Here is a 19,788-nt window from a genome sequence, read left to right on the forward strand (position 1 = left end):
TTTTTGGCGGCAATGCCTCTTGTTGACACTGCTTCAGCAGCATTTCGGCAGATGCTTGTCCAGCAGCTATGGTCCTCGGTGGCTCGTCGTCCGGAGCCCGCCACCTGGAAAAGTTGGGGACCACTGCTCTATAAGACTCTCAAACTTTATAGCTTTTATCCTAGCAAATGAAACTGGAGATGTTGTGGTATTTCAAGAAAGTTAGTTATCCAAAAACTAACTCCACAGAAGGTATGGGGTAGTGTAATAATGTGTGTAACAGAGCCCGTTACTGGCTGAGCTTGGAACTGTTTCACCAGAGGCTTTGGTGAGCCTAGGAACCAGAAAGTCACCAGTTCATGTTTCAATATGTTTGGGGTCAGGTTTTTTCTTTCTTTCTGAATTGAGTGACTTCCCAATGCAGGATTCAGAGGTCTTATGTGGAGAATATTTCCCTGAGATCTAGCTGTGCACATAGCTGGTATATAAAAGCTGACAGTCTCATTACTGCTTCCCCGACCCTTGCCTACCTTTTCCTTCTGATTGTTCTACGACAGGATGCAGCACGTGGTTGTATTAGGATGTTAAGCCCTTTAGGGCTGGGATTGTCTCTTACTCTGTATACACAGCATCCAGCCCCGTGGGGCTCCAATCCTGATTGGAGCCTCTTTGTTACTATAATACAAATAATAATGTGTCAGGTCTCTTCTGTCATCTTCCAGGTTCTACCCCAGAGTGCCTGTGAGGCTCAGCTTACCCACTCTGTAAAATGGGTACAGTATTACTTCTCTAACTCACTGGGGTATACAGGGTTCTTACTGAACTGGTGTTTATAAAGCCCTCTGAGAATCTCCTATGGAAAAACAACTATGGGCCTGAATTAATATCAGTGAAACAATGAAAATGTTTCCATGGATTTGAATAGTTATTGGGTCCGCCTCTATGAGTGTTGTTTTTATTTCTCAGGGTTTTTTTTTTCCAGAAGAAACAGGAAATGAATCAGGCCAACATTTGAGCTTTTTAAGAACCAGTTACGATAATTTATTACCTGACAGTCACCTTGAAAAAACCATCTATCAAAACATCTCAATATCCCCTTCTAATACACTAGTAAGGATATTTTTAAATATAAGTACAGCTGAAAGATCCCTTACAAAAGCATTCAGTCGGATTAGTAATGATTTCTTTATGGAGTTTTGCCTAGACCTGTTCTGAAAATCTGTTTGCCTGGATATTAAAGGGAGTCAAAACTCTTATAATTGCTAACATATGGAACTGTTTGTGTTTTGTGAAGAAAAATTGGTGCCTTGGGGTCTGGCAAGCGATGGGAAATAGCAATGAGCCCTCTGCTAATTGTCATGCATAACCCTATCACTGGGGTCTGCAGGGATAATGTGAGGATTTGGGATCTTTACAACAAAATTGTTCATATGGTTCCATAAATAAAACCTTGTAAACACTTTGGTTCTGAATTAACACATGGAAAAAAATGTGAAATAAACAAACTTTCCAATAATGTCATGGAATATCAGTACTTCACCCTTTGTGCCCCTCTCTGTTTGTCACTCTTTCATTGTTTCTTATCTAATGTTAAGGATTGCCTGATCATGGAAATGCTTGCTGTGTTGAGTGTGCGGGATCGAGCCCTTAGCCTGCAATCACTTTGGGACAGGGACCTTCTCTTAATTTATAGGCCCAAGTCTGTGCTCATACATCAACATAAATGAGGAGTAACTGCACTCAAGTCTTTGGAGTTGCACAGCTGTGAAACGGGTGTAAATGAGAGCAGTATTTGGTCCTGTGGTTGTAGCCCAACCAAATAAATCAAACTTTCACAAAGCAATAAATATTATTACAGCCCCACTGGCAGTTAATACACTTGATGCCATAATTAGATCAATGGACCTTACTCTAGTTAAATCCCCAGACTCTGATATTTGTCCTAAAGGTCTTTACAAAGCAAATGAAAAGTTGAGCTGCTTAATGATCATTTTTTAGAATTCCTAGTTTCCATGGGAGAGGAAGGGCTACTGTCCGACTGGATTAGAAACCAACAACTATTGAACCAGTTTGTAAAAAAAGGATGACCAGGAGCGTGGGATTTGAACCCAGAGAGAGAAACTGTTAAAAGGGAATTTGTAAATCGTGGTCAACAAAAGGTTTGCACAACAGTGGGAATCTGTAATGGGAAATTCTTCTGGGGTTTCAGAGGAGATCTCAAAACATGCTGAGTAAAGCAGCCTGAAAATCCAGAAGCAACAAGTACTGTCTTTTTTTCTTTTTTCTTTTTTTTTTTTTAGTTTTTTTACTAAAAAATCAAAATGGCAATACTCCATAAGATATAAGAAAAAAGAGGGCACCCATCCTCATGTCCGTCATGCTCCTTCAATCCATGTTATACAAATAATATATCATGGGCAGCAGATATAATATGCCAGGTGAGGCTAAACCTCCCCTAAGTCAAGCCCTGGCCCTGCCCATGCTCTGCCCTTTCCCCCAAGCCGATGGGAGCTCAGCTGCTGCTGGAGGCCAGTGACCCGGTGCTGGGGCCCACACTGGGGGCGGCCGGCAGCCTGGTGCTGGGGAGCAGCTGGTGGCCCAGTGCTGTGGCCGCACTGCAGGCGGCCCAATGCTCGGGGTGGCCGGTGGCCTTGGGCAGTTCAGCTGGGGCTTCTCCAACCATGGAGGAAGGGTGCTTGGGGCTCCAGTGGATGGGGGGACAGTAGGGGCAGGGCTCAGGCAGGGCCGTGGGGCTCATGTGCCACTCATGCGATATATATTTAAAAAATACAATTCCTGTAGGGCAAGGGAGGGCTTGTGCAAGCCCCTCTGTTCCACTAAAGCTTTGCCATAGAGCTCTGCAGGGAAAGGACTGAGGAGTGATGGGAGCTGTGCAAGGTGTGATCGCCATCCCTCCCCTTTCCCATGCATGACAGAGTGGTACTCTGCACCCACCTTGAGTTGAATGGTGCAGAGGGGGTCAGAGGAGGGGGCACCTATGGAAAATGCTGTTGACTGTAGCAGAAAACAATAACCTTTGGATTTATTATTTGAATTTAATAGAGATTTATTATTATTATTTAATTATTGCATGTATATACTAACACCTAGGTACCCCAGTCATGGACCAGGACCCATTGTGTTAGGTGCTGTACAAATGGACCAAAAGGATAGTCCCTGCCCCAAAGAGCTTACAATCTAAGTATAGCCCTGCTATAGAATTGTCTAGGTCCAAATACCTATGGAAAGGATGTTATTCTCTACAGATTTTAAAGAGCATCTGTAGAACCCTATTAAATGTCTGTGTAGAACCCAGTTGTTTTTAGTTCATTATATTCAGTAAGGCTGTCCCATAATCTTGACTAAATAGTGGTTGCAGAGAAGTTGTGGCCACTCTTGCAGCCCACAGACTGGAACAGTATTGCTACAGACCTGCTTGTGGGTTACAGGATGAATTCTGTCCCAACTGGATTGGGAAGGTAAATTAATTTCACCCATGTTCATTGCCAATCACATTGCTCTCATCAGACTGGGAAATTGCCATGTTTCCTAAGCACTGGCCCATGGCTCCCTGTAACAGCAGAATCACTGGTCCTGCCATTCCACCAGCCGCTGGACTGCCAGGTACTGTGGGAATCAGTTGCATTGTAGGATACAAAGCTTTTGAAAGACACTGCAAATTAAGGCCTTGATCTGGAGAGGTGCTGAGCACCTACATCTGGCTTTGACTTTTAATGGGTATCATGGGTGCTCAGTGGGGTGTATTGAAAACTGTTAAAATTGTAATTTGTTACTTTAAATTCTCTGGAGTTTCTTGGTCCTGTTTGCAGTCGGGGGCTCTGAAAGGAGGTGTGCAAGCAGAGTCTGCTAAGCAGGCAGACAGCCTAGAGTAAGGAGGGGTGACATGCCTCTCTGCTTTGGGGAGCAGCCTGCTTTGTCTCTTTCTGTTTTGAGGTTCTTATGTGTTATCATTCTGGAGTCTAAAAATAAAGTTATGTTTCATGGAAAACTTCCAGCAAGAGCATTTTTATGTTTTTAATCTATATTTTTATTTATGTCTCTGCATGCCCTCAGCATAACACTTGGCTCCCTATAAGATCAGACTCCAACAGCCTGATCCAGCTCCTGTTAAAGGCAGTAGGAGTGTTCCATTGATTTTAGTAGTAGTAGGATGAGGACCTGTAGCTTTGCGGTAACTGACATTTTGTATCTTCCTTGCCCAGTTTTGGAAAATGGGGAATGGGATTCAGTTGCAAAGAAGCTGCTATTTACTGGTTAAATGCCCTCTCAAATAAGAGAGGGTGTGAACATGGACTCACAGACTAAGTCAGAAGGACCATCATGATCATCTAAACATCTGAGGCTTAACTAGAGCTAGAATCTTCATCCATACCCTCCCACAATAAGTTTCCTTGTAATGTTATGCTTTGCTAGTGGTTGGATTTTCTCATTTAGTTTTTGTTTTACTTTTCATGAAGTGATAGCCATCCACTACAAAGATTCATTTTCCATATGTTTTTTAAAATGATCAGAATGCTTGTTGATTGGTTTTAGCTCTTTTAGGAAGTAGCTAGCCACATTACTTACCAATGATAGCAACACAAGAAAAATGACCCATGCAATATGGCTTTTAGGCAAAACTCTTGTATTAATTCAGTTCATAGAACCGTTTTACCAAGAAGTTCTTTGCACAGGCCTACTATTAGGCCAGGGATCAGCAACCTTTGGCATACAGCCCATTAGGGAAATCCGCTGACAGGTCGGGACAGTTTGTTTACCTGCCTCATCTGCAGGTTCAGCCGATCGTAGCTCCCACTGGCTCATCGTTCCAGGCCAATGGGGGCTGCAGGAAGCGATGCAGGCCAAGGGATGTGCTGACCACCACTTCCCGCAGCCCACATTGGCCTGGAATGGTGAACCACGGCCAGTGGGAGCTGTGATTAGCCAAACCTCTGGACGCTGCAGGTAAACAAACGTCCCAGCCCGTCAGCGGATTTCCCTGACGGGCCACTGGCCAAAGGTTGCAAATCCCCGTTTTAGGTCTTCTGATAATCTTACTGAAGCAAAAGCAGCAGAGAGTCCTGTGGCACCTTATAGACTAACAGACGTTTTGGAGCGTGAGCTTTTGTGGGTGAATACCCACTTCGTCAGACGCAGGACATGGCAATATACAAAAACCTGTAGGAGAGCACTTCAGCCTCCCTGGCCACACTATAGCAGACCTTAAGGTGGCCATCCTGCAGCAAAAAAAACTTCAGGACCAGACTTCAAAGAGAAACTGCTGAGCTTCAGTTCATCTGCAAATTTGACACCATCAGCTCAGGAATAAACAAAGACTGTGAATGGCTTGCCAATTACAGAACCAGTTTCTCCTCCCTTGGTTTTCACACCTCTACTGCTAGAACAGGGCCTCATCCTCCCTGATTGAACTAACCTCGTTATCTCTAGCTTGCTTGCTAGCATATATATACCTGCCTCTGGAAATTTCCACTACCTGTGTCTGACGAAGTGGGTATTCACTCACGAAAGCTCACGCTCCAAAACGTCTGTTAGTCTATAAGGTACTACAGGATTCTCTGCTGCTTTTATAGCTATGCCAATAACTCTACCCAGTTCTCTTCTAAAGGAGCAGCAACCACTGGATTTCTTTGTTTCTAGGTTTGTCCCTTTCCCTCTGGGGATGAAATCAGCTGCTTTGCTCCCAAACCTTAGTAAGTCCCTCCAAATTGATCATTCTGTTTGGGCACATGGGTTTTTCAATCCTTGTTTAATGCTTAACTTTTCTGCTGGCCTCTTTGCTCCTCTGTATTTGTAGAAAATAGATGGCTCGAACTTGTGGTTATCTCTTTCTTTGATATCCATTGTAGCTAAACTTTGACATTTGTAGTAATTGTGAGCCTTTTCCCTGCTGTGCCACAATATTTTCATTGTAAAGCCCAGAACTGACTTAGAGCTGGTGTCCAGTGTTGATTTTATTCTCTATTATTTCAGAAGCCTTGCAGGTGTGGAGACTAAATGTCAAAAGTACAAAGGAGAAAAATACATTTTTCTTCCGATTTTAGTTGGGCAATATCAGGCACGCTTCTTGGGGAAATATTTTTTGGAATTCTCTCAGAAGAGCTTCGTCTCTTTCCATTGTTTTATAATGCATTTTTGGCATATCCATCTGGAGTTCACTGCTGTATAAACAAAGGTCAGAAATGCTATTAGAACAGAGAAATGGTCTGTCCAGTCCCATGTCCTAGCTTCAACTCTGTTCGACGTTAGCTCCTTCAGAGGAGTGTGCCAGACACACACGATTGTGGAAGAGCTCACCTCAGGTCCTCCCGTATTAAAGTTTCTATTTTTATTTCTATATCAGTGTCTAATTCTTTTTATTTTCAGTTGTACTGACCTATTTATTTGCCATAAAAAATGCATGTAGTATTACAGTTTAGTTGATGTTTAGCATTTAATGTAGGACACTTTTTGCAAGTTCCTTGGATGATATTTTTTAACCAAGACAGGCTCCTCTGCAGATTATTCTGAAGAGGGGTCATTGTGGCTGGTAAGAGCAGACTATGAGATAGTCTGTTATTTAAATATGCCTTCACCTTTCCTTCCTAGGGGATGGCCTTTACACTTGAAGAGAGGCTACAGCTTGGAATTCACGGTCTGCTTCCTCCATGCTTCTTGAGTCAAGATGTTCAAGTTCTCCGTGTCATGAAAAGCTATGAGACCAAATCCAGTGATCTAGACAAGTATGTTGAAAAAGTCTTCTCCGTTTTCAATTTTTGGCTGGGACCGTGGTCTTTACAACCCGCACGGAGATGTGAGGATCCCCAGTTTTAAGCCTTACACGCTCAGAGCTCTTCTTCAGAATCACTGTTCTCCTAGCTAAGGATACTCTGTTAACTAACAGTTTGCCAGTTCTGTCTGGTCTAGCCTGCTCATTGTCTCCTCTGTTCACTCCAGTTGTCTCCCAAGGAAGATATGACCCTACACACAACATGATCACTAACATAGTGGGTTCACTTAACTTTATCTGTCTATCAGCATGTTCAGTAAAATGCCTGATGGAAGAACAAAAAGAACTTGCCAGAAGATAAGAGAAATTTAAAAACCCTACATTTGCTTCTCCTCCTGTTCCTAACCCACCATCACTTTCTGTATTGCCCATAAGCAAGGTTAAGTATCAAAGGGGTAGCTGTGTTAGTCTGGATCTGTAAAAAGCAACAAAGAGTCCTGTGGCACCTTATAGACTAACAGACATATTGGAGCATAAACTTCCGTGGGTCTGTACAGTCTGCTTCCCCATATCCACAAAGCCAGTTAACTCATCATAGAAGGCAATCAGGCTGAAATTTGACAAATTTGCCTTCTGTGGCTGAAATTTGACAAATTCATTCTCAACCTAGGAATCATTTTCAGGAAAGAAGAGAGTATAGGGGAGATGTTTTGACATAGCTCAAGCACATCAGCGAATTCTACATCCTACACAAAATATATGTGACCATCTAAGACTGTGTCATGATGCATATGCACAGGTGGGCAAAGTTAAGGTTTCAGAGGTGACTTACTTTTTTATTACCTCATTTTAAAAATTATTATTATTTTAGTGCTTCTTTTTTTGGTAAGGAATTTAACTATCCTGCTTCATTTTTAACACTAATATCTTCCCAGGCTCTTTCTAAGGGGATAGGTTCATTGGGGTATGTAAGGTTTGAAGGCTGATGTGTGTTGAAGACTGTGGGTGGGTGGGCAGGAATTTTATTGGGGGTAGGTTGGAGAATTTTAGGAATATGAATCTATTGCAGTTTGCATATATGTAGTCCTTAAAATATGTATAGCACGCAGACCACTTGATCAATTTAAATGAGATATAGATTAATTCTGGCACTGGCCTTCATAACCATGCCTTCAGCATAGTTCTTCTGATCCTCCTCATTAGTGATGTTTGTGCTTCAAATCCCAAAGATCCTGAGGATACTGTAGTTTCTGATTTTCAGAGGTACTGAGCATGCACCTCTCCTGTTGAAGGTGATGGGGCTATGGATGCTGAGTACCTCTGGAACCTCAGGCTTGAGCTGCCCATCGAAAGACTGGTACTTGGCCCTTGTGGGAGTGTCCTGCATTCTTAACAAGTGAGACATTATGAATCTAGATTCCATTAGCTTCTTCAGTCATGCACGGCATTGGTGGAATTGTCCACACACAGGTTCTATTATTTTTCTTTTTAGATACATTATTCTTATGACACTGCAAGACAGAAATGAGAAGCTTTTCTACAGAGTGCTAACCTCTGACATTGAGAGATTCATGCCCATAGTTTATACTCCCACAGTCGGCCTGGCCTGTCAGCAGTACGGTCTAGCTTTCAGAAGGCCCCGGTGAGTAGACTGACTATTTTTTCCCTTCTTTAATTGGATGCGAATTTTCCTTTGTATCAAGCACCCATATTTCTGTGGGTGGCCCAGCAAAAATAAAATTTGATTCTTGATCAAAAGATGGGCTATCAAACAGCTTGTGCTGTTGTGCTTTTAATGACAAGCTGGGTAGCCGGGAGTAACTCTGCTGTCTTCTTATAAACTGTGAACAGAGGATGGTTTTGTTCTGAAACAGTACTGTACAGTCTGTGTAACTTAGCCACAAATGTCACTCTGAAGCCACATCCTTCCCCTCCCTGCCCTCCTTTCTCTCCTCTGCATTGAAGTTCTTTTGACAGCACGGCCCTTTGAGGAATATTTGGGTTTTAAATACCTGTTAGTGACTCAGAGAACCTGTATCGTTTCATATGCCCTGCAATGGATTGCACAGCAAAGTGCATTTTTAGGGAGAAATATTCTGCATGATTCCTTGTAATAATATAGTTTTTAAAAATATATAATTTTGATTAGCTAATACTCTAATTATAGTTGTTAGCTATGAGGGTTTTAGTGCTTTCCTGAAAGTTCAATAGTGAAGATTCAGTTTTCCATTAAAGTGTCTCATTTTTCCATCCTTCAAATTCATCACTAGGCTAAAAACATAGGCTTTACTGTAAAGACTTGTATTACAAGAATATCTGCATCTAATAAAGGAGTGGAATAATAATAATACTTAATATATCTCTTTCTATTTACACTCTCATTGTACTCCCAGTGATGGTGGGTTGGGAGTTTTGACCCCTATATAAGGAGTGGGGAAACTGAGGCAGACATTATGTGATTGGCCCAAGGTCACTGTGGGCATGTCTGTATTGCATCTGGAAGTAATTCTCCTAGCCTGGATCTGCAGACATGTGCTAGCAGAGCTTGTACTATTGCTCTGAAAATAACTGTACAGACAGTGCAACATGGGCTGGCGCTCAGGCTCTGAAGCCTGTGGGGACTCAACATCAAAGCAAGATCTGCAGGGTTATTTGTAAGGTGCAAACACAAGCCCTGCTACCACAGGTCTGTGGCCCCTAGCTGGGAGGTTCACTCCCGGACGCAGTGTAGACATATCCAGAAGGTACTGTAGGAGGAAGGCCTTGAGTAAGTGAGGCCTGAAGACCATTTCCAGAGAACATTTGTATTTATGATGCATGCAGAAATGTAAAGCCACCCTTCTCCCTTAAGCAGATTACCCGGCCGCTGCTCTGTGTGTGAGAAAGCAGGTTGAATGGGATTGCTATTCCCCCTGCCTCCTTTGCACAGAGGTGGGAGCATGGGCTGCGCATGATGGAGGCGTGGGGAGGCTAAGCCTCATCAAACCTTGTGTCGCCAGGGGCGGAGGGGCAGTGGTGGGGCTTCAGTCAGAAGAGGCAGGGCAGGGGGCTAACCTCCCCAAGGAGAAGCTTCACCCACCACCCATGTGTGGGGGGAGACTTAATTTCCCTCCTGACCCCCAAGCTTGCTGGCCAGCTGTGCTGAGTCAGTGTGCAGTGAAGAAGGTGACATAATCTGTGCTGCCCATCTTAGCTAACAGATTGCTTCCCCATCCCCACTCCTCTGCCCTGAAGCACAAGGGAACAAGAGAAGGACCTGTGATGTGCTGCCCCTTACACATGACAAGACGTAAAGTCTCAGGCCTGGTCTACCCTTAAAAATGAGATGGACTTAGTCACCTTGCTCAGGGCTGTGGAAAATTTTATGCCTTGAGTACAGTGGTTAGGTCGATCTTACCTCTGGTATAGATGCAGCTAGGTCGATGGAAGAATTGTTCCTACCACCTCTCAGTGAGGTGGATTAACTGCGTCTAGAGAAAAAAACCTTCCATCAATGTAGGAAGCATCTACTCTATGATGCTACAGCTGATGTACTGCTGTAGTGTAGGCAGATCCTCAATCTGGTCCTAAGGCAGGGGTTCTCACACTGGGGGTCAGGACCCCTGAGGGGAGTCATGAGGTTATTATGTGAGGGGGCGCGAGCTGTCAACGTCCATCCCAAACCCTGCTTTTCCTCCAACATTTATAATAGTGTTAAATATATAAAAAAGTGTTTTTAATTTATAAGTTGGGGGTCTCACTCAGTGACTTGCTATGTGAAAGGGATCACCAGTACAAAAATTTGAGAACCCCTGTCCTAAGGGATTAGGGAAAAGAACCTAAAGTTGCCCCTCCCACTGGATATCTCTATCTGTGAGCACTCTGAGACAAGGACTGTTGCACTATTCACAGTACATTGTTGGCTTTTCACCAACTAAGGTTAGAACCAGGAGCTCCTGACCTCCAGTCCCACGGTCACACTGCTAGACCACACTGCCTCCCCCTTTGAGTAGCTTGGTTTAAAGTCTACACAACAAACACTGAGATTAAACCATGTCTTTGGCTTGTCCTCAGTTCTGTTCCCAATCCTCTTGTTATCTCAGGGAAAGCAGCAATGTCTTTCCTCACGCAGGACTTTGTGCAGTTGTTGCTGTTGGAGGAATTCCCTTCCTATAACTCATTTTTAAAAACCTACATTATTTTGCCCCCGTGGTAAGAGCATCTGCTCTAATGCACTGGTGTCCCATTGCAGAGAGTCTCTGTTGTTGAACTTAGGCAAGGAACTATTATGGATTCCAACCTGTGGCTTCTCCAGAAAAGAGCAAACCATAATGCCTTGATTGCAGTTGATTTCTTATTTTACGGAGGATTCTGTTTCTCTGCTGATATACTGTGAGCTGCAGTCTAATTTCAGTTTTTACTTTGATAAAGGTTGTTTTCCCAAGTCATATTTACAAATAGTCATTCTTCCAAATAGAAAAATTCCTATTTTATTATTTACAATGATGAGATTCACATGAGAAACATTCATTTTTTGTTGTTGTTCTTATTCAGATCTGATTATAATTGTGTGGTAGTAAAAATTACTTTTTTCTGTGGAGGAACTTGTGGAGCAAAGCAGTTGGATTGAGGGAGTATTTGGCTCAATGCAGCATGCTGATACTTCTCAGCTGAAATCACTGGGAGTGGGACCCTCAAAATTTGACTGGAGCAGGGGAATTAAGGTTTTTAACTCTCGAAAAGAATTTGGCCTTTTACCACTTGCAGTACTGTTATACTGAACTGTGGAAGCAAACTGAAATCGTATCTTTGAGAAGAATGAGACTTTCCAGGATCATGGGCAAGTTTTAGTCTTGCCTAGTCTCCTAGATACTATTGTCAGGGTTACAGGACTAGGTGCTCTTCTGTCCTTTTTCTGGTCTTTCTTACTGCTCCCCCTCAAGTGTAATCTATCCCGGGGTGGAAGTTTGCAGTTCTCCCACTTCTAGATCAAGACCTGGGCTACAGATACCCCGTGTATCAACTGTGCTTACCCAGCAGATCTGACTGGGTTGAGACACCTGTGGTCCTTCCCTGCACAAATATGTGGCCAGTGATGAAGATAGTGACCAGGCAGACATATTAATCCCAAATATTGTTCATTTAGCAGTAGAACCAAAACTTTTGGAGAAAAAAGATTTTAAACCACAATAGTATACGTGCATGTCTATCACAGCTACAGTCTTTCCATCCCCTGCTGGCACCTACATAAGAACATCAGAACGGCCATACTGGGTCAGACCAAAGGTCCATCTAGCCCAGTATCCTGTCTTCTGACAGTGGCCAATGCCATGTGTCCCAGAGGGAATGAACAGAGCAGGTAATCATCAAGTGATCCATCCCCTGTCATCCATTTCCAGCTTCTGGAAAACAGTCTAGGGACACCATCCCTGCCCACCCTGGTTAATAGCCATGGATGGACCTATCCTCTATGAATTTATCTAGGATTTTTTTTAAGTCTGTTATAGTCTTCACCTTCACAACCTACTCTGGCAAAGAGTTCCACAGGTTGACTGTGCACTGTGTGAAGAAATATTTCCCTTTGTTTGTTTTAAACCTGCTGCCTATTAACTTAGGCAGGCTTAACTTCTTCAGACATTCCCAGAGGTGTCTTATCCAAGACTGGTTCCCCTGAACAACTACTGCCTCTCTTGGGAAAGGGAATCTTCCCAGGATTTGTTGTTGTTGTTCTGTGTTCTCAGGTTTCTGCCTCTCCTGGTCAAAACTAATTCTATAGGACAGCTGGAGAAAAGGCAAAATCATCAAAACTTGTGCCTCAATAACTCTTAAAGTGTTTGCTGAGAAGTGGCTATCTTGAACCATTATTTTCCTTCCTGTCTGTTTTCAGAGATATCCCTTTATTGAGATAACCCATACCCACATAGTCACACAGTAAATAACCCAAGAACCAGGCCAACATATGGGATTCATAAATTATTACAGGGCAGCTGCAAATCTATCACAGCTATGGTAATGAGCACTTCAGAAATCTACCTACCTGGAAAAAACAAACCACATTATAGCCCTGTTACAAAACTGTGCGGCCACCCTGGTCATTACAGGGTGGTAATTTGGTTCTGTAACAGGGTTTTTACATGGCAGGGTGTAAGATAGTCATGGTTCTCTCCCCATCTGTCAGGGAGGGAGACCACACCCCCTCACTGTGATGCTCCTAGAGTGACTCTGTTCAGGGGGAATTAGTCAATAGGCCCTAGCCCTCAGTCCAGGCTGGGTGTCAATTGGGGTCTGGTAGCCCTGACACTCAGCCAGGGCGGGGGCAGCACACAGCCTGCAGTCAGGCTAGGTGGTGGCAAATCTATCGCTCAGAGCCTTCAATCAGGATGAGACTGTACTCAAGTAATGACTCTAGCTTGCAGTCAGGCAGCTCAGGTAAGGGGGCTCTGGCCTGCTGTCAGTCTAGGGGGAGATTATCTCTCTGATGGGATAGCCTAGCTTGGACGGGTGCCAGACCAAAGCAGGCCTCTTGGCCTAAAGGTCAGGAGGCTGCCACCCCTGGCGGTGGGGTAGCAGTGGGGATGCAGGCCCACCCACTCCACTGCATCCCACCGAGGGCCCTAATAGGGGCGGAGTGGTCCACAACTGGGTCAGTGGTGAAATCCGGCCACAACACACTGACCGGCTTGTAGTCAGTCATACACCCGAACCCTATTTGGCTTCCCTGGGCTCCTTCCTATATTCTCAGTCCCGGGGCACCTAATTTCACTAGGCTAAATCGCAGGTGGCAGCCCCAAAATCTCCTCAGCACTCTTGATGTCTGGCAGCTCCAGTAGTTCCTCCAGGTCTCTGGCACTGTAGCTGCCTCTGTCAGCTCCAAGCTCCAGCAGTGATGGGAGGTTGTCCTGCTCCTCTAACAGCTCTTCACCAACTGAGCTGGAGGGCCTGCCTTTTATAGTTCCACTTCCTGTCCTGCCCCTCTGCTTCCGGTAGGGCAGCCACGGATATCCCGGTTCTGCCCATAGGTGACGGTCGCAGTTCTCTCCCCCTCTGTCCAGGACAGAGACCACACCTCCTCGCTACACTGGGTCACATTAGGGTGACCAGATAGCAAGAGTGAAAAATCGAGATTGGAGTGAGGTAGTAGTTGCTTATATAAGACAAAGTCACTAATAATGGGACGATCCCAATAATATTGGGATATCAGGTCACCCTAGGGCGGAGAGTCGGACTGAAAGGGGATGTAGAGGGGATTACTATCCAGCTCAGCCCTTCAATGCCCCAACCAATTTTGAGCCATGGCACCCAACCCCAGAACCCATGTGGACAAGAGAGCCAGAAGCGAGATGTATGCTTGCCTGATGACTTTGTGCCTCCCCTCCCTCCCACCCCTAAAAATATGTTGTATTTGGAATGTTCTTACTGTTGCACTTTGAGTTCTTTTTGCACTGTTGCATTCATTAAAAGGATTATGTATAGTTGGTTATTTTGCAGACTGGTTAGTTAAATGTATTTCCAAATACAAAAAGATTATTTTTCCAGAGGTTTCATTAAAACTTTAAAAACCATTCACCGTACATCCATTATGAGTCATCATTGCAATTAACATAGAAAATCCTTTAAATAAGGATGAAATAATGCATGAGTTTTGCAAAAGCACACAGGGAATGCTAAACTTAAACCACACACGCACAATACTCCAATGTTTGCAATGTCTGTATCCCAGTGCAACCCCCACAGGCTAACATGTTCAGCCATGAGACTCAAAATATGAACAATAGACATCCCTTATAGCATTCCCTCATCTGTTTGTGTTTCTCTATGGGACACCTTGCTGGTTGCCCTAACCTCCGGGCAAGTCTCCACACTTCAGCCTCCCACCCGTCCTCTCACAAATATTACACAAAACACAACACACAACTGTAATGACTGGAATACACCTCTACCTTGATATAACACGACCCAATAAAACAGGAATTTGTCTATAACGCGGTAAAGCAGCACTCCGGGGGGGTCAGGGCTGCACATTCCAGTGGATCAAAGCAAGTGCGATATAATGTGGTTTCACCTATAACACAGTAAGATTTTTTGGCTCCCGAGGACAGCGTTATATCAGATTAGAGGTGTATTATTTTCTGCTCCTTCAAAGCAGTTCCATAAACAGCGCCATCTGCCTTTCAAACAGCCAAATGCACACTCCACAACCATTCTGCAACTACAGAGGCAATAGTTAATATGATCCTTCCTTCTATCCAAGTGGCCTGAGTATGGCTTCATTAGCCAGGACATTCAGGGATCTGCCGGGTCTCCCAAAATAACCAGACCAACCTCCACCCCAATAATATCTACAGTGAGTCTAGGGGCAAACAATACTTTCTCCATTAATTTAAATACTACTGAGTTCCAGAAGATCCTAGCATTGTGGACCCTTCTAGACCACTCTGCATTAATTTATGTCTGTAAACTTGCTGTGGTGGTCCACCAGTCATCCTTGCAGCACCATGAAGAAATTCTGTGCCCTTATGGAAGACAGTGAGAGGGGGAGAAAATGATAGTTTTCACCACTGGTATAGGGGCAACATCATTCATCAGTTGCCCCATACCAGTGGTCCCCAACGTGGTGCCCGCCAGGGCATTTATGTGCACTTGCCTAGTACCTAGCAGAGGAAAGAAGCCGCGGCCCTGTAGTTGCCAGGGACAGAGAACTCCAGGGCTGCAGGCACCGGTGCTCTCTGTCCCCGGCAGGCACGGGGCCCGCCTAGTGCCCAAGAGGGGAGAGATGCCAGGGCCCCCCGCCTGCTGGGGATAGAGTACTCCGGGGTTGCAGGCTGCACAGCTTCTCTCAGGCTTCTCTCTACACTGCCCAGAACTGCCACCAAAAAAACCAAAACAAAACAAAAAAAAAACACTCCGCCTCTGCAGAATGGACTGAATGCTGCCCCATAGCATGTGCTGACACTGGCACCTGCTTGCTCCACTGGTACCTGGAGCCAGCCCTGTATGTGAGTATTCTTCCTGCACTGATACTGCTGTTTCCTTATGCTTTGAAATTTATTATTTTTTTAACATTTTGCTCCAAAATGAGTGGTTCAAATAAGAGATAACATACGTATTATTTCAACCCAGAGTGGGAAGAATATTAAATATGATGTTTTTCATATTATTTAATGTACAAATACAAAATAAGCCTTGAAAAATTGTTGGTGCCGCCACACTCTTCTGAAAACATGAATGCGCTATTGACCACAAAAAGGTTGGGGACAACTGGCCAATACAGTTTAGGAACCCCATGCATGCAAGGCTATCAATAATCTTCTGAGCATTACCTCAGCTTCATGGCCCAGTTAGACAGCACCTTATCAATGGCATAGCAGACCTGCTTAAGAATGGCTCTCCCACAATTGATCTCCCCATGCTAAATTGGTTGGCTACAGACCGGCAGCATTCTGGGGGAGTGAGGACTCTGGCTGGGGTGGGGCCAAGGATGAGAGGTTTGGGGTACAGGCAGGGGCTTGGGACTGGGGATGAGGACTTTGGGATACAGCAAAGGGTGCAGGGTCCTGGCGTCACTTACCGCAGCTCCCAGGAAGTGGCCACAAGGTCTCTGCGGCCCTTCGATGCCTGGGCAGCCAGGGAGGCTACACATGCTGCCCTCGCACCCACAGGCACCGCCCCCGCAGCTCCTATTGGTTGCAGTTACCAGCCAATGGGAGCTGTGGACCTGGCACTCGGGCAGGGGAAATGCATTGAGCTTCCCTGCACCCAGGGTTGCAAGGATCTAGCAGCTGCTCTCTGGAGCCATGCAGAGCCAAGGCAGGTAGGAAGCCTGCCTTAGCCCCAGGCCCCTGCTGCACCACTGGCCGGACTTTTAATGGAGCTGCCATGGTCCATTTTTGACCAGGTGTTCCGGTCAAAAAGCAAACAACTGGCAACCCTACTCCCATATCATGAATTACCTAACATGCATCCAAGAACTGTGTAGACACCCCTGGGTACCCCAGAGCAGGAAGCTGGGTTAACCAGGAGGGAGACAGGGAAAGGAAGAGTCAGCATCCTTTCTCCCCCACATTGTAATTTAAACTCATAAGGTCATTTTCAAGGCAACTCAATATCTTGAAGATTTTTTCTAGCTAAGGGAAGTCTGAGCTGTGTCTTGGGTTCAGGAATCTTCCACATGCTCCCTCAAAGCCAAGCAGGCCTAAGGTGATGGCCAGCACATAGTTTATAATGTAGTGCAGTTATTTGTTTCATTAGGAAAAAGCTCTGTCCCCCTCTCTGCTTCTCTTCATCCTCCTCTCTTACCCGCTAGGCTCTCTGGAGCAGAATATGCACCCCATGACATTTGAGATCACAACTAACTGCCTAACATGGGGTGAAATCCCAGCCCCATCTAAGTCAATGACAAAACTCTTATTGACTTGAAGAAGGCCAGGATTTCAACCCAAATGTCAGAGTTGTTTTGAAATTAGGCCAGTTGAATTCCCTAAGCAGTTTCTCATTAGGTAGGCTCAAAGGAGCATGAGGAGGTCAAGCAAGGGTTGATCAGGGATAGGGGATGCAAGAGAATGCATTTGCAGGCTAAGGGAAAGGTCCCAGCTGAGAAAGGAAGGTGGGTATGTATCAGGGTGGAAGAGGATGCAGTCAAGGAGGCAGGACAAGTGGGGTATGAGGTGTATAGTAGGAGAGATTTCTCTGTGACTGGAATAAAAGCAGGAGGGCTTTGAACAGGAAGAAGAGGGGGGTAAGGAAGCCACAGAAGGAAGCAGAGCACTTGTCAGACAGCATCAGTTTTGTCAGTAAAGAATTTAGGCAGAGACAGAAAGGAGGAGAATTGGGAGGAAGGCTGAAAGAGAAACGGAAAATAGAAAAGAGATGCCACGGGTTGAGGTGCAGGAGCCTTTCAGGAAGGAGAATCAGAGCTGTTAATTTAGCCATGGTGTATGTTTGTGCATCTCGATATAAGGAGGAGTTACAGTGGGATAAGCACCAAGGAGAAGGAAGAAATATCTAGGTTGGTGCCTGGGTGTATATCAAGCAGTAATGGGATGAAAGTGAAAGGGAAAAGATATATGGATTATCATGAAAATCTTTCTATGGGTGAGATTTGTTAAGCAGTGGAACAGTCTCCCAAAGGAAGTGATGGGTGCATCAGGGTCTTGGGAGGCTTTTTTAAATAGACCAGGCAAAACGTTAGAAAATAAAAGTGTAGGGAGCGATTTTGTGCCAGCCAGGGGGCTAGTAGCTAGGCCCTGATAGATCTTTTCCAGCTATAATTCTATGAATGGGATGAACAGAGGGTCATTAATGCTGTAATTCTGAACATTTCATGTCTTATGCCTGATATGCAGAGCCCTGAAGATAAACTGCTAAGTGTAGGATACAGCAAGCCATGTACATCTTAGGCACATGACTTTTGAAAATTTAGCCATTCGTGTTTGTGTGTCTGATAAGAGCAATTTAAAATAGAGATAGGGACATTTTCATAAATGTATCCACTTAGCCAGGACAGAATGTGCCAGATTAGACTTCATTTAGCTGAATGCAAATTGCCCTGATGCTGTAGAAATATTTTTCTTTCCTTGTTTTGTTCTCTGTGTCACACTTTGTCCAAGTTCTTCGTTTATCCTTGGGGCTCCCTGCGGTGCATATGAAAAGTGTAGGTGTGGGTCTCAGTGGAGTTTTCTCAGCGTGAGAAGGAAACGCAATCAGGCTAGGATTTAGTTTAACTTCCCCAGGCAAACTTGATCTCTTAACCTTTGCATGAGCCCGTAAAATGAAATAAAGGATGTGCTGACAGATATAATAGATGAAGTCCAGTTATGATACTGCTGCTTAAGATAGGCCATAGGCAGCAGTTTGCCTCCCTTTGCAATGCTTAATGCTGGTAAATTGGTACACTTTTCCCCTCTCTAATTCTCAGTGGCCTAGGCACTGCCAGGTGTCCATCATGCTGTGAGGGCTGGGATTGGGGGTCTCAATTGCAGAACAGGTTGAGGAATGAACTCAGCCTTCTATCCCTGAGGCTGAACCTGTGGCTCATTCTGCTCTTCATGCGCGGGCAGTGTCTAATGAGTCTAGGCTTGACCTGCACACTGATTGGATGGTGGATGGAATCCCTCAGCATGTCTGGTCTTGCCAGAAGCATGGCTCTGATCTATCCACATCATACAATAGACTAGCCACCGTTGGCCTAATTTTTCACAGGTCAGCACTGGTGAACCAGTGAGAGCTGTGGTTGCTCCAAATATGTAAAAATCAAGGCCGTAAATCTTCAGAATTGCACAGATTTTAACCACACATTGACGTTAATAGGAGCTCTGTGGCTCAATCCTCATGCAACCCTCTAAAATGCAAGGGTCATTCCCAGGGTTATACTTAAAAATAAGATGATTGCTGAAAATTAAGGCTGAATAAAGCCTTCAGTTGAGTCTTGAAACCCAAGAGGGGCCTGTACTGTTGAATATCATAATGTGAAGCATTCCACTGGGATTGGCAGAGGATACATGCAAACACTTGGGTTAAAGCCCTTCTGCTTAGCAGAGCCTGCCCATGAGAGTCATAGGCTCGAATAAGTGCAACTGATTGTGATCAGACACAGCCGTGTTGCTCATTACCTCTCCTTAATCAGAATTTAGAATGGAATTAGAGATGGATTTAGAGCCTCCAGTCCACCTCCATGCTGCTTCACACGTGCTCTGCGTGATGTTTGTCACCCTCGGTCCCTGCCGCTAACCCCTCCATTTCTGAAACAGGGAAAAGGCTCGTTTCTTTATGTACTACATTAGGGTGATTTAAAAAAAAAACCCTGATAATTATGTGGCAAACTATTAATTGGATCAAAAAGTTATGACAGAGGCCCTGATCCTGCCAGGGGTTCTCCCCTCCACAAAGTGGTAAATGGGGCTCCAGGGATGTGCAAGGAGTCTGCCCATGCCAAAGATGTTGCAGGATCCAGGTCTCCATCAGAAATACTTGTGCACTAATTAGTATTGAGAATCTGTTTTCTTTTTAAATTGTCTTTACTTATTCATAAACAATATTTTAAATGCTCTTTACTGCATATCTACTTTCAGTCCCTCAGGATCCTGGATGTTTAAACATGTGGAGCT

General features: G+C 44.6%; 1 protein-coding gene across 2 annotated transcripts in view; it reads left to right on the forward strand.

The window, feature by feature from the left end:
* ME3 (malic enzyme 3) overlaps positions 1 to 19,788 on the forward strand; it is a 190,630-nt gene that overhangs the window by 94,917 nt on the left and 75,925 nt on the right. For both annotated transcript variants that reach the window (XM_032764031.2, XM_032764030.2), the window contains exons 2-3: positions 6,586 to 6,719; positions 8,199 to 8,348. In XM_032764031.2, coding sequence (XP_032619922.1) covers positions 6,589 to 6,719; positions 8,199 to 8,348 — 281 coding nt within the window. In that variant the 5' untranslated portion in view covers positions 6,586 to 6,588. The remainder of the gene's footprint in view (positions 1 to 6,585; positions 6,720 to 8,198; positions 8,349 to 19,788) is intronic.

Source organism: Chelonoidis abingdonii, chromosome 1 (assembly GCF_003597395.2).
Source record: "Chelonoidis abingdonii isolate Lonesome George chromosome 1, CheloAbing_2.0, whole genome shotgun sequence".
Lineage (NCBI taxonomy): Eukaryota > Metazoa > Chordata > Testudines > Testudinidae > Chelonoidis > Chelonoidis abingdonii.